The sequence below is a fragment of the Petaurus breviceps genome, unplaced genomic scaffold, assembly GCF_028583685.1.
Source record: "Petaurus breviceps papuanus isolate PSGF00001 unplaced genomic scaffold, PetGlider_PUasm1.0 178, whole genome shotgun sequence".
Taxonomy (NCBI): Eukaryota; Metazoa; Chordata; class Mammalia; order Diprotodontia; family Petauridae; genus Petaurus; species Petaurus breviceps.
In genome coordinates, this window is record NW_027185777.1 from 35,387,365 (window position 1) to 35,401,999 (window position 14,635).

General features: G+C 37.9%; 1 protein-coding gene across 3 annotated transcripts in view; it reads left to right on the forward strand.

Moving 5' to 3' along the window:
• The window catches only part of DIP2C (disco interacting protein 2 homolog C), a 586,558-nt gene that overhangs the window by 500,037 nt on the left and 71,886 nt on the right, over nucleotides 1–14,635 (forward strand). For all 3 annotated transcript variants that reach the window (XM_069086554.1, XM_069086552.1, XM_069086553.1), the window contains 3 exons: nucleotides 1,734–1,845; nucleotides 1,995–2,104; nucleotides 5,295–5,425. In XM_069086554.1, coding sequence (XP_068942655.1) covers nucleotides 1,734–1,845; nucleotides 1,995–2,104; nucleotides 5,295–5,425 — 353 coding nt within the window. The remainder of the gene's footprint in view (nucleotides 1–1,733; nucleotides 1,846–1,994; nucleotides 2,105–5,294; nucleotides 5,426–14,635) is intronic.

Below are 14,635 nucleotides of genomic sequence, written 5' to 3' on the forward strand. Positions count from 1 at the left end.
TAGAGTGTAAATTATCAGGTAGAGTTCCGTTCAATTCAACAAACATTTATTAAGCGCCGACTATAAATCAGGCATTTTGCCAGGCCTTGGATACTAAGATAAGGTAGAAACAGTCTCTGCCCTCAAATATGTTACCTAGAGGATATAATGTAAAAAACCATATAAAGTTATACAAAAAGATTTTAAGAGTGAGAAAGGACATGAACACATGGGGCCATTAAGAACAGTGTCTTGGAGGAGTTATACCTGAGTTATGCATTGAAGGAAATTATGAATTATAATTAAGAGGTAGAGGTGATGTTCTGGGACAGATGAGATAGAGTGCCAGGTCTGGTCTCAGGAAGACTCATCTTCTTGAGTTCAAATCCAGCCTTAGATGCTTACTAGCTGTGTGACCTTGGACAAGTCACAACTCGATTTGCCTCAGTTTCCTCATCTGTAAAATGATCTAGAAAAGGAAATGGCAAACCACTCCAGTCTCTTTACCAAGAAAACTCCAAATGGGGTCACAAAAAGTTACACATGATTGAAAAACAACTAAATAACATGATGTCTCAAAGAGAGAGTGGGTCCCATATTCTATATTAGCTCTGATCTTGATAGACTAAGGAGTTCCCATGATGAATTTCCCATCCATGCTGTACCCTAACATGTTTAGATTGGGTCTTCGTGGGGAAGAAATTGCTCACCTTAACTTATATTCATGAATAAGAGATCTGATTTGTTCATATTAGACGATAAGAACCATCACTGAGAGTGGAAAAGTGCTGCATTGGAGGACAGAGACTGATTTTGAATCCTAGGTCTGTTACTCTTTGTGTGACCTTGGACAAGTTATTTATCTCTGCTTCTTCTCTAAAAGGAAAGGGTTGGATTAAGTTATTTTGAAAGTGCCTTTTTTGCCTTTTTTTGGGGGGGGGAGGATAATTGGGGTTAAGTGACTTGCCCAAAGTCACACGGCTAGTAAGTGTGTTAAGTGTCTGAGGCTGGATTTGAACTCAGGTTCTCCTGACTCCAGGGCTGGTGTTCTATTCACTGCGCCCCCTAGCTGCCCCTTGAAAGTGCCTTTTATCTCTAAAATCTGTCATTACATGGAATGCAAACACATATGTAAACATACACACACATACCATTGCTATGTGTTATTCCAGTAATATTTATCATCCTTTCTCTGTATCTTGCACAAACTTATACTATACAAGGGTTTCCCATTAGGAGGTGAGGGAGTATTTAAGGCAGGGATTGTTTTTGTCTTTCTATTTTGGCACATGTAGTAAACACTTGATACATGCTTGTTGTTTGATAAATATAAAGGTATGTGACCTTTCTACCACATAAGAAATAATTCATTACATATTTGTTATTAAAAGCATCTAGGCAATGTAGTGATTAGAGCATTGGACCTGGATTCAGGAAGACTTAAGTTCAAATCCATTATCAGTCACTACTACCTCTGTGACCACAGGCAAGTCACTTAACCTCTCTCTCAGTTTCCACATCTGTAAAATGGGGATGATAATAATAGCATCTATTTCACAGGGTTGTTGTTAGGCTCACACATTAACAGATGCAAAGCACTTGGCCGACCTTCAAGCACTATATAAATGCTAGCTATGATTAATTATTCTTATTAATTTGCGTTTTACTTACTCATTCTGATATTGATCCAGATTTGACTTTATCTGCTTTGATGTGCATGGTACTAATTGCCTTGTCATTTTCCTGCTCCTTAGGTGAGTCGTTCTGCCTGTTTAATGACAACACAACTAATATGCAAATTGTTAAGATCCAGAGAGGCAGCAGCAGCAGTCGATGTCAGAACGTGGCCCCCCATACTGGATACAGGTAAGGATTGAAACAAATCCATTAATCCTCATTCACGGTGAACTGCTTAGATTGCTTTTGAAGCTGAAATACTCTATATCTGAACCTCTTTTCTTTGAATGTTTCCAAATTTAAGGAAGATATGCTAAAGATTCTGTTTTGGTCTCCAGATGATTTGCCAAAGAAGCGGCCCGCCCAAATCTACAAACCTTCCAACCCAGATACACTGGCTTACCTTGACTTCAGTGTATCTACAACTGGAATGCTAGCTGGAGTAAAGGTGAGAGTTTTACATTCAGAGTTTTACATTTACACCTGAATACCTCTCAAGGCTCCTGTATTTGTTTTGGAGCATAGTGTTTCACATAGGATCATATACTTCTGATGGTCTGAAAAGAACTTAAAGGGAGTAGTAAGTAAAAGAGAGAGGACAAATCTGTGGTGCAGGCATATAGAACTCTGGACCTGAAGTCAGGAAGACTTCAGTTCAAATTCAGCTTTGAACATGTATTAGCTGTGGTACCCTGAATAAGTCATGATTTCTCTCTACCTCCATTTTCTCAATCACAGTATCAGGATAATAATGTTACCTACCTCCAAGCATTGTTATGAGGATCAAATGAGTAATATTTCTAAAGCACTTCTCAAACCTTAAAGTGCTATATAAATGGTGGCTATTGTTATTGGTAATTCAGTGAATTGTTTTTGTATCTCCCCTAGCATCCAGCCACATACAATAAGTGCTTCATTAGAAGGCGGTATAATGCAGTGGAGAGACCTTTTCCAACCCTTATTTCTCACCTAAGTTCCAGGCTCCCATTTCCAACTGTTAGTTTGATGTATTATCTGCTAGAATATACCAAAGAAACTTTGAACACAAGATGTGCCCAATGGAACTAACATATAATAACTAACATGACTGACAGTGAAAACTTCAAAATTATCTCAACAGGGGAGAACATTGGGGAAGAACCAAAAAAAAGTCAACTTCAATAAGAATAGATTAAGATAGAGTAAGCTTGATTAATTAGTAATTCATCTGAAAAAGAACTAGCCTAGGAATCAATTCATTTCTTCCAAAACACTTGCCTCCTCTTTCCTATTTCTCTTTGTTGTTATTCATTCATTTCAGTCCTGTTCAACTTTTTGTGACCCCATTTGGGGCTTTCTTGGCAAAGATACTGGAGTGGTTTGCCATTTCCTTCTCCAGTTCATTTTACAAATGAGGAAACTGAGGCAAAGACAGCTAAGTGATTTGCTAGTAAGGGTCACACAGCTAGTAAATGTCTGAGGCTAGATTTGAACTCAGGTCTTCCTGACTTCAGGTCCAGTGCTCTATCTTCTCTGCCCCCTAGCTGCCCTTCTCCTGATGGTACCACACTATTCTACTAATTCCTAAGGCTCAAAACTCTGGAATCCTCATCGATTCTTTCTTCTCCCTCACCAATGTGACATGTTATTGATTTTATTTCTGAAATAGCCCTTTTACCCTTCCTTTCCTTTTCAGTCTCACTACCATCACACTAATTCAGTCCCTGATCACCTCCTAGTTGGACTATTACAATCGTCTCATAATTGGTTTCCCTATCTCTAGGCTTTTCTCATGCTACTCTATCATTCACACTGTTGTTAGACTGGCATTCAAGAAATGCCACAACTTGGCCTCCACCTACATGTCCAACTGATTTCATCTTACTTTCATAAGCTACTCTAAGAAATAGTCAAATTGGACTATGATCCATTCTCCAATCCTGTCACATCTCTCCCACTTCTATCATAGAACATTTTTACTTGCAGTCTAATGTGTTTTGAACAGACTTACTTTACACATTTGCCATTTCAAATCCTTTTCTTCTTCCTGGACCGTAAAATGAAAGTGATCTGTCCCTTTCCAAATCTCTCATATTTCTTAAGCTTTAATAGTTTAAAAGCTACACTAAACTGTTGGGACACTGTGTATTATAGACAATTTATGTGTATATCTTATTTTATTAGATTACAAGCTCCTTGAGGACAGAGGTTGTGATGATGTTTAACATTACATTCCCAGCACCTCCCATAGTGCCTTAACCATATAGACTTTTAAAAATGTTTAATGAACTAAACAAAATTCTGCTCTCCATTTAACATCAGGCACCTGCTTGAAATTCAGTAAACAATTCCAGTCCTAATATTGCCCCTTTCTCTTTTGTTTTTCCTTCCATCTGGCTTGGCTGGGTAGGTGGCCTCTTCCAAGAAAATTAATTGTTTTGAGTGTAAATTACAGTGTTTGTCTGTTATGCACAAAGCGTATCATATACTGATTGTGGGTCTGATGGTAAGAATGTAATTATGGATTTGGCTAAGGATAGGTACCCAGGTGCAATATTAATGGTGATGTTGGAAGCAGGGATCATAAAATCCTTGATCCAGAGCTTAGAAGGGGATGTCAAAGGCCATCTAGTCTAGCCACTATTTTTTCTTTTTTACTTTCACTTCATTTTCATTTTTTTATTGAGGAAAGTAAAGAAAAACATCACATTTGATATGACTTTGTAGGTTACTCACATTTAGAGACTTTATAAAAATCTGGTTTTCAGTTGTTCTTTCTACTTTGTACCGCTAAAAACTTTCATAAGCTTCAGAAAATACCATCATCAACATGGTTCCATTGTTCTGGAAGGGTGGGCAGACCATAGATGAAAAGGAAACGAATGGATTGCTTATCAGAAAATAGCAGATCTATAATTCTCAAGAAATTGTGTTGTTGTTGTTTTTATATAATAAGACTAGATTGTTACCTTTACTCTGATTCTTGCTGTATAATGTTTGTCAAAAGTTTGTTCAGATCTTTGGTCTTCACCACTTTGTATATTATAGCAATATCAAATATATAGGACTTAACAATTAACTGAATGCTTTCAATTCCATTATCTCACAACAGTGCTGTAAAATGGCCATCTTACAGAAGAAGAAACAGAGACCTAAAGGGGTGAATTGATTTCCTAAGGATGACAAGTGGTGGCAAAACACACTTCCACATATTTCTCTCCCATTCTGTGTTGATAAACAGACGTTTTGAGGAGTGGAAAGAATCACTATTTACCCTCCTTTCAAACTGGTACATAATTCAAAGAAAAAGCAAATAAGTGGAAACCCCCCCAAATCTAAGAGTCTTTCCAGTTTGTCACTTTGTCTCCTAAGGGGGAATGAAGTTATAGTGAAGGCTGCCTCTCTTATGCCCAAATGATACTTCCTTGGATACCAGGACATATCTGTGTGTGGATGCCAGTTACATGATGCTGATGGCAGAGTGCTGATTCACTAACCCATCAACCAGGGATGTATTTCCTGGTGTTTTCAGTGGATCTAATAGCTCACCCCCACTACTCAGGCAGCCCCAAATTAACCCTTGGTGTTGCTGTCCCAGGTGCTGAAAGGCCTACTATTATTAGGCAGCGATTTTAGTTGACTGTTGTTTTGTCTTACAGATGTCCCATGCGGCCACTAGTGCCTTTTGCCGTTCTATTAAGCTGCAGTGTGAACTTTACCCCTCTAGAGAAGTGGCTATCTGTTTGGACCCTTACTGTGGGCTTGGGTTTGTCCTCTGGTGCCTCTGCAGGTAAGAATCCTCTGATTTTTTTAAGGAAAAACACATGTACCACTTTTCTTCTGGCATCCCAGTTAGAACAATTACACAATTTGAAAGAGCATGCAGCTTAGAGTAGTTGGAATATTTTAGAGATTTTGCTGTAGCCAAGGGTGTATTAGTTCTGCGAATAATACATGATTTCATGGGAAGCAGCTTAAAACATTCAGGTTTTCTGAGTGGCCAAAGTACTCTTAGCTATTTGTAGGCCTTCTTGATGAGAAAATCAGAACAGCAGCTCTGATTTGATAGGGCATTTCTGTCTTCATGGGGCTAAGCACCAATGAAACACAACAGAACAGATGTGGAACAATTTCTCTCCCCAGCAACTTATAAATCTAATGTTTTGTGAAATCAGCAGATGAGGCAATGCCAAACTGCTAGGATAATTTTTGTGTTTTTCTTGGTTTCAGTCATTGTGGAAAACAAATGCCCCTGAATTGGGTTTTATATTGGGGGTGTGTGGTAGCTTTTAATTTTGCCCACTCCCTCTTTTTTTTTTTTTGGAGTCCAGTTCCTTTATTTTACAGATGGAATAACTAAGCCTTAGAGTTAGGTTAAGTGATTTGCCCATCAACACAGATAAGTAGCAGTAAATAGAACCAGGATTCAAATTGAGTGCTTTTCATTCTAAATCTTGTGCTTTTTAAAAAACTATATTATGGTGCCTTCTAGAAAGCAGCAACCCATTTTGTTAAAAAAACTGTGACCCTGAGGCCAGTAAAAAGGTACAATAGTTATAGGTCCCTTTGTTCTCTAAAAGTCTCTGTAGAAATAGAACTTTAATGAAGCTACAAAAGAGTGGAGATTGGGACTTGAGTAACCCTGCTCTTCACTACATAGGCCCTGGATCATCAAGACCTGAAAATTCTGAAAATGAGATTATTCAGGAGCATTCAAGGATTTTTTTTGTCAGTGTTATCTCGCTATGCTTAGGCAAGATATGCATTATGCCCAAGACCCAACAGTGACTAATATACACAGCAAGGAAAGAATAATTAGCAAATTTATGACACTTTCTGTTTATACTCTGTTATAAGTGTTAATTTTTAGTTTCCTAGAATAAATATTTCTTCCTTGATCACTAGTCACATTTTTACATATATATATGTGTGTGTGTGTGTGTGTGTGTTTGTATATGTATATCTCTATATAGAAAGATAGATTTCTTAAGTGTTCTTGAATGTCATTCATAATTCATTCAATGAACATTTATTAAGCACCTGTTGTATGCAGAGCATTGTATCAGAAGAGATAAGACTAGGTCTTGACTTTCAACAAATTTATAATCTAGAAAATTAGAATTTAAATAGTCAATCTCCAATTTCTCCCTATCATTCTGCAAATTTCTTAGGTCTTGAATTTCATAGGAGGGAAACAGACGAGCCTTTATTTAAAAAGTAAATCAGTCATCACATAGATGAGGTCACTGTCAAAGGTAATGGTGGAACATCTTGTGCCCTATCAGCTTCATTTAGTTTTTCCTAATGTTAGCCACTCATGTTGAATCATAGTACCTTGTATAAAGCAGTCACTTAATAAGTGTTTGTGGAATTGAACTGAATCTAATAGAACTGAAAAAAAAATAGGAAAATAGAGCTAAAAGAGAAAACTCTGGGAGTCCTGTGTAAGAAATGGAGAGAAGGTAAAATAGAGAAATATTATCAGCTTTAGCTTTCAGCTAAAATTCAACTGAGGAGTAATTAAGCATTTTTGATACCCAGCCCTGAAAACATAACAATCTTTGATGTGAGAGGGTGACTATTTAAAATAGAACTGCTCCAAAGATCATGCAAGGCAATCCAATTAAGTCCATGGTTAAGCCTTTTTCACAAATGGATACTGAATAAAATTTTGTATTAGTAAAAATATTATGTTTCATTTCTTTTAAGTAGCTCAAAAATGAAAAGAGGTATAATGTCTCCTGGTGTATAATTATGATTTATGAGATACATAAAGCATATGCTTGTTAGACCTTGTCCCTATTACCTTGGTATATGATCCCATTTTCAGCCCAGAAATTGTTCTCTTATTATCCTTTCAACAGAAGTAAGTTTTCTATTAGTCCAATTTGTTTCTGCTTAATAATGCTGCCTTGGGGCTTGAGTCTGAGTTAACACACCAGCTTACAGTACACTAAAAGAGTCTCATTCAAAGTCACAATGAGATAGAGGTTTCTAGGTTGGTCTTGGAGCTATTCCAGCACTTTACTTGAGTTCTATACATGGTACACAAAGTAAGATTCAGAAAATTGTGGCCTTCTTCAGAGAAACTCCATAGCAGCTTACACTCAACTTACTGAAATCAGAAGTCACCCCGCCTTGGTCTTTATCATTTTGCAGAATGTCAGATTATTAACATTGTAGAAAGGGGATATGCATTTGTCTGTGTCCAGATCTATGAGGATTCATTACCCATTTGTCTTCTAACAGCATTGTTAAAGATCCTTGCCCAAAGCCAGAGCAAGGGTCTGAATTCAGTAATTAGCATTATAGATGTGGTCCTGATAGAATGCAGTTTATTATCTTTCTATATTTCCCTTCAACCCAAGATAATAGTGACCCTGCTGGAAAGCAAGTCAGATATAAGAACTGGCAGGCAGCCACTAAAGGACAATCAGATCTGTCACAGAAGGGTAAAATAAATGGGTATAGTGATCACTGTCCATACCATTAGTGTATGTACATTTAGGGGAGGGGATGGTAAGGGCGGGGGGTAGAGACAAGATAAAGGTTGGGAGGAAGTAGAAAAAACCCAGTACAGTGTGGTAACACCATGGTGGTATTAACCCTCCTGTGTATGATATGATGCATGCTAAGGGGGATTTTTGCTTTCTAAGATTATATGTAATTCAGACTCTAAAAGCCACTTTGGGAGTTCTACCACCCGTGAAAAGCTGGTTACTTCTGAAATTTAAAAGAAAGAATATTTACAAAGCCAGAGTCATAGGCAAATTGATGCATATGCTGGTTCTCCAAATTTAGAGGAAGGACTGATTATAAAGACTGTCCCAGTCTGTCTTCGACTACTCTGTATAGCAGAATTTGTTACTGAAAAACTCACAGTCTGAAAAATCTCAGAATTCAAAGAAAAATCAGAGGATTTCTACTCTAAATAGGATCTCAACAGAAAGCATCACTGTACAACAGTCCCAGGCTCCACTAGAAGGTCTCAAATGACAAGGAACTCACTACCTCTCACTTCGGCCTATTTTATTTTGACACAACTCTGTTAGGAAGATTTTCCTTACATGGATCACAAATCTGTTTATAACATCTCTCATTTGTTCTAGTTCTACCCTCTGAGTTCAAGCAAAATAACTCTAATCCCTTTTTTACATATTGTCCTTCAACTTAAAAAAAAATTGTGAAAAACTTGGATGCTTTAAAACGGCTAATATTCTTCATTGCCGTTCACAAAGTAACATACCCCAACAAATCTTTCCATTTCCAGGCTACACTCCCCCCAGTTTCTTGCCCTTGATCCCTTTCCTCAGAACAGTGACCTTAAAAATCCTAACTCTCAGACTCTACATGTGGCTTGACTTAGGCCAGAAGGCAGCATGATTGTCACTTCGCTCTTTCTGAACATTTTATTTCTCTTAATACAACCTATTCACCTTAGCTTTGGGGGCTGTTAGGTCACATTCTTGACTCTGATTGTATTTCCAGTCCACTAATTCTCTTTTCAGACACAAACAGCTTCCTAGTTTTAGCTTGCCCATTCTGTACTTAGCAATTAATGTTCTGAACCTAAGCATAGTGCTTTACATTTATTCCTATTAAATTTCATTTTCTTAAGTTTGGTCTTCTGTCATAGCCTGTTGAGATTTTGGGGGGACAACCCAATCCTTTTGTACAGCATATTAAGTTGGCTATCCATCATTGCCTTGAATTATTGCCATATTTGATAAGCTTGCTGTCTATTCTTTTATCCAAGTCATTGTAAAAAATTACTTTAAAACAAAGCAAAGTTAGGAAGGACAGATCCCTCACTCACGCCATTAAACACATTAAGTGGTGCAGGAAACAGAGCACTGGGCTTAGAGTTAGGAAGACCTGAATCCAAATCCAGCCTCAAACATTAATTAGTTGTGTGACCCTGGGCAAGTCTGTCTGCCTCAGTTTCCTCAACTGTAAAATGGTGATAATAATAGTACCTACCTCACATGGTTGTTGTGAGGATCAAGTGGTGCTATATGTAATAATAATATATATAACATGCTCAGCATAATGCCTGGCGTATAGTAGGGCTGTATTAGTGCTTATTCTCCCCACAATGTATGAGCCACTGGTCTAGGTGATTCAGAGATAAATTTAAAACAGTCACTGCCCTTTAAGTGCTTACATGCTACTGGCGAGAAGAGAATGAGAGAGAGAGAAGGAATGCAACATGTACACTAATAGATGTTGAAGGGAGGAAGGAAAGAAACAAACATCCACTTATTAAGTACCCATTAGTGCCACACACTATGCTAGGTGTTTTGCAAATATCATCTCATTTGATGCTCAGAACAATTTTGGGAGGTAGATGCTATTATTATGCCCATTTTACAGCTGAGAATCCTGAGGCAAGTTCAATGATTTCTCTAGGGTCACAAGGCTAGTAACTGTCTTGAGGCCGTATTTGAACCCAGGTCTTTCTGACATCACGTCCACTATGCCACTTCTATGCTGCCTCTAGCATGTGGAAAACTAAGCAGAGAGACAATACAAACACGGGGTGGGATCCAGGAAGGTTCCACAGAGGAAGCAGCACCTAATCTGGGTCTTAGGATTGTAAGAAGCAGAGATGAGGAGAACATGATAGTATATAAGAGTGTGAGGATATGAGAGCATATAAGAGGGAGGAGGTATTAAATTCATATGGTAACAAGCAGCCTCCAGCATCTGGTTGGAATGTGGCTTTTAAAGAAAAATAGTGGAAAATAAAGATAGGAAGGGAGATTAGAGCTAGATTGGAGAAGGTCTTCAATCCAAGGTTAAGGAGTTTATACTTTATACTATAGGTAATAGGAAGCCGATAGAAGTCTGGGAAATGACACAGTCAGTTCTGTGCCTTTGGAAGGTTATTTTGGCAACTGATTTGGAGAGGGGAGAAACTGGAAGCAATAGGGCCAATTTGCAGACTGTTACAGAAATGCGAGCTACAAGTGATTAGTGCCCGAGCCAGGCTGTTAATGTGTGAGTGAAGAGAAAGGGACAGATGCTATACTATGAGGCATGACGATTGATTATTTATTTATATATATATATATATATATATATGTATGGGGGTTATGGAAAAAGGAAGAATCAGGGAAGATTCCAAGGTTACCTGGGTGCTAGGAGAGGAGCCAAGTTCACAAATGCAGACATTTAGAGGAGAAGGGTAGGTTGCGGAAAGGGAAATAATGAGTTCCGTTTTGGTCATTCAGTTTGAAATGCCAAAGAACATCCCCCAGAGAAGAAATATCTGCCAGGCACTTATCAATTTGGGAATCATTGATGGAGTGATAACACTTGAACCCATGAGAATGGATGATCTCCAAGTGAGAATTTCTAGAGGCAGAAGAGAAGGTTCAGGACAGAGCACTGGGGAAACACTCATGTCAAGGGACAAGAGATACAATAAATGAGACAAAAAATATCAGTCAGCTAAGTGGAGAACCAGGAGAAAGCAGGGTCATGGCAGCCAATGGAGAAAAAAAAGTGTCTCAGTTGAAGAGGTTAGCAATATCAAAAACTGCACAGGTCAAAATATGAAGACTAAGGAAAAGGCCATCAGATTTAGCAGTTGAACAATCACTTATCTTAGATTTCATTTTCCTGTCGACCATTTTTGTTCTGTCCATCCCAATCTGAAGAGCATTCTCCGCAGAATGCAGAATAAAGACTTATGGAGTTCTGCGTTCTTTTTTGTTATCATCCTCTCTGTTCTCAGTTGGGGTCCTGCACTTTGTTTGGTCTTCCTCTTGCCCCAGCAGAATAACTGAAACAGCCCCTATTGTTGTTCTTGTCATTCATCATTTGTTCTGGCTTGTTCTGAGCTTTAGAATTCTTCTTTCTAACCATTCTTACAGGACTGTGAGACCTGGTATCTCCCCTCAGTCGCCCGCTCTTGATTTTTTCCTCTCCATGTCTTTGTCAGTGAATTCACTGAGCATCCCTACTGTCTCTTCTCCCTTATTGTAATCATTTGTGTTTGTTTAATCTGAATTTCATTCTTGAGCTTCTCTCATCCCTCCTGAGCCATTTCTCCCTGTAGAATTTTAGACCATGGGTTCCTAACTACCCTTCCTCTGAAATTTTCAGAAGTGTTGGTAACAACAAAAGCTCAAAAGGGATTTAAGGCTTAATAGATCCATTAACCTGGTTAATGTTGACAGTCTGCACACAGGGTACAGCACTCATCTTCAGAGTTTATTTTCAGTGAAAGCTAGATAACAACTTCCTCTAAACTGGTATATGTTAGAATTTCACTCCGTTTCATCTAAGTCCTTTTGATTTTAATGAAAACTCGTATTTGTTGGGCACTTTGTAGTTTTGAAAGTGTTTTCACATCCATTATCTTATGTGAGTGTCCTAACAAGCACTTGACATGGTGAGCTCAGAAAAAAATGCTTATTGACTGACAACAGCCCTGTGCAGTAGACCCGATAAGAAACCAAGATGAAAAATATGCTTGTGACTTGCTCAGAATCACAGAGAGTACCAGTTCTCCTCATTCTTAGTCTAGTGTTTTTACTATTCCACACAACCAGCATTAAGCCACATTCTCCAGACAAGAGGGATGACAACAGTCTGTGTGTGTGCAGGGATGGTGTGCTTCTGATCCCTTTGGGAAGTTCCAGTTCTGTTTTTGACATCATCACCTGGTCGCCTCCTCAGAAACCATGATACACCAAATTAGGCACTGTCACTTCATCAGAGATTCAAGAGGGAGTAGTAAATAAGCCTTTTGTTTCCAAACAAATATCCTTGCCAGCCAAGCAAGTGTGACAAGAAGGGGTATTTCACAAAAGCACATGCAAGTTTAATGATGGATACATCCTCAACTAAAATGCAGTTAATAATATTTAGCACTTTTCATCTTCCAAGTACTTGATAAACCACGACTAATCCTCTAAGCACCCCCTCTGGCTAGGTAAGTTCAGTTGGGTCCAGGGAGAAAGTCATCATTAGAGCTGAGTTTAAGACCCTAAATATCCCTAGATCCCTATTCTTCACTCAGATCACCCCCTTTTCACAGAGGTAATCCATTTTAATGCTTGATTTATGGGAAAGGCTTTCCAATTCCTAATCCCTTTTAAACTGAGAGTCCAAAGTGCCATGTATTTGCCTGCAAACTGTCTTTACAACTACAAGACATCCTCCCTTTTGGCAAAACCAGCTATTTAAGGGTGGGGAGAAATAAATTTAGAGTGGAAGAAGAGATATTAAAACCATTTAATGTGTAAATATTCTAAATTTTCTTTAAAGTTGTAAGTCAGAAAAAGCCCTTCGCTGACCTAGGAGACATAAAAGATCTCTCGCTTCCATATGTATGTTACCTGAAGCATCCATCTCAGGATCTTCCTCTCTCCATTTAGATCCCTCCCTTTTACTTTCCCCAAATCATCAACAGGTTTCTAATCCAGTATGTTATTTTCCATTTGGAAAAAGTTTTGTTATAATTGTTTTAGAGAAATAAAATTTTAAAACAAGTTCACTGACAACAGGACATGGTAGGGATTAAAGTAAAACCCACAGCAGAACTCAGCTGACAGCAACTGCCATTTAACCATGAAGGCAAACAGAAGAGAGCTTCTTCACCTGATGGAGGAGGACGGGATATGCTTTTATTACAAAGAACTTGCTTACATGTAATAATTAATTACAAAAAATGTAATAAGGATTAGTTTTGAAAACATTTCTTTATGTTCCTTTTAGACAGAAATTACTTTTTTTAAATAACAAGCATTTCATTCACCTTAATATATCTAAAAGGAATTTAGGGATATAGTCAATTATTGCTTGTAGGCTGGGCTTTGACTAAATATGTGTTTGAGGCAGATGTTCATCCAAGATACGGATCACCTTGTTCAATTGGATGCCAGGGAGTTGAGAAAGAAGGAGAGGAGAGAGTTACTTTTAATTTGTTCTTCTCCTAATTTCTTAGATTTCAGGATTTGTCCCCAAACTGATCTCTGACTTATGGTCTTCTTGGTTATTTTTCTTGTATACCTTGAATAGCCTTTTAAAGGAAGACTTGATTTAAACAAAACATATATTCTAGTATTAAAACAAAAGACACATAAAATTTGTTTTTAGTTGCTTCAAAATAGCCTCTGCAAATAGTGGCTACTTTAGAGGTCTTGAAATACACCAGAGCAATATTTGAATATTTTTCCTCATCTTAATAGTAAATGAAGGTAGAGCAATTTAATCAATGAAATCACAGGTCTAGTCCCTCCATCTACAATATGTTAAAAATACTCAGCAAGGTGCTGAGTGGCATACAAGGACAAATAAGGACATTTCATTATTTTAGTGTCTAGAAGGGAGAACTAGATACACACATGTATGTATGTATGTATGTATGTATGTATGTAAATGACTAACCAAGATGTAGTGGAAAAAACATTAGATTTGGCTCAAATGACAAGCTTGAATTCCAACCTCTGCCACTTATTACCCATGTCACACGTTGACTAGATCTCTTCATTTCTGTGGGTCTGTGGTAGTATTGAAAGATCAATGGATTGGGATCTAGATCTCAGTTTGAATCCTAAAACACGTGGCATTTCCCTTAAAAATAAATGAATAGGGGTGGCTAGGTGGCGTAGTGAGTAAAGCTCTAGCCCTAGAGTCAGGAGGATCCGAGTTTGGTTCCAGCCTCAGACACTTAACACCCACCCAAAACAATTAGCTGTGTAACCTTCAGCAAGTCACTTAACCCCAATTGCCTTCCAAAAAAAAAAAAAAGGCAAAAAAAAATGAATAATGAATTCTTATCAGCCAGATTCATTCATCAAATACTTTATGAACTGTTGTTTGTTTTTCTTTTACCTGTATTCTTATAGCTGGAAAGCCTTTATTGACCATACTGGGATAAAATTGGGTTTTGCACAGCGACATTTAATGATGCCAACCACTGTGACTGCCTTTCCCCTAAAATTCTTTAAAACAGAAAACTACCTCTAATGTAACCCTTAGCAAAGGA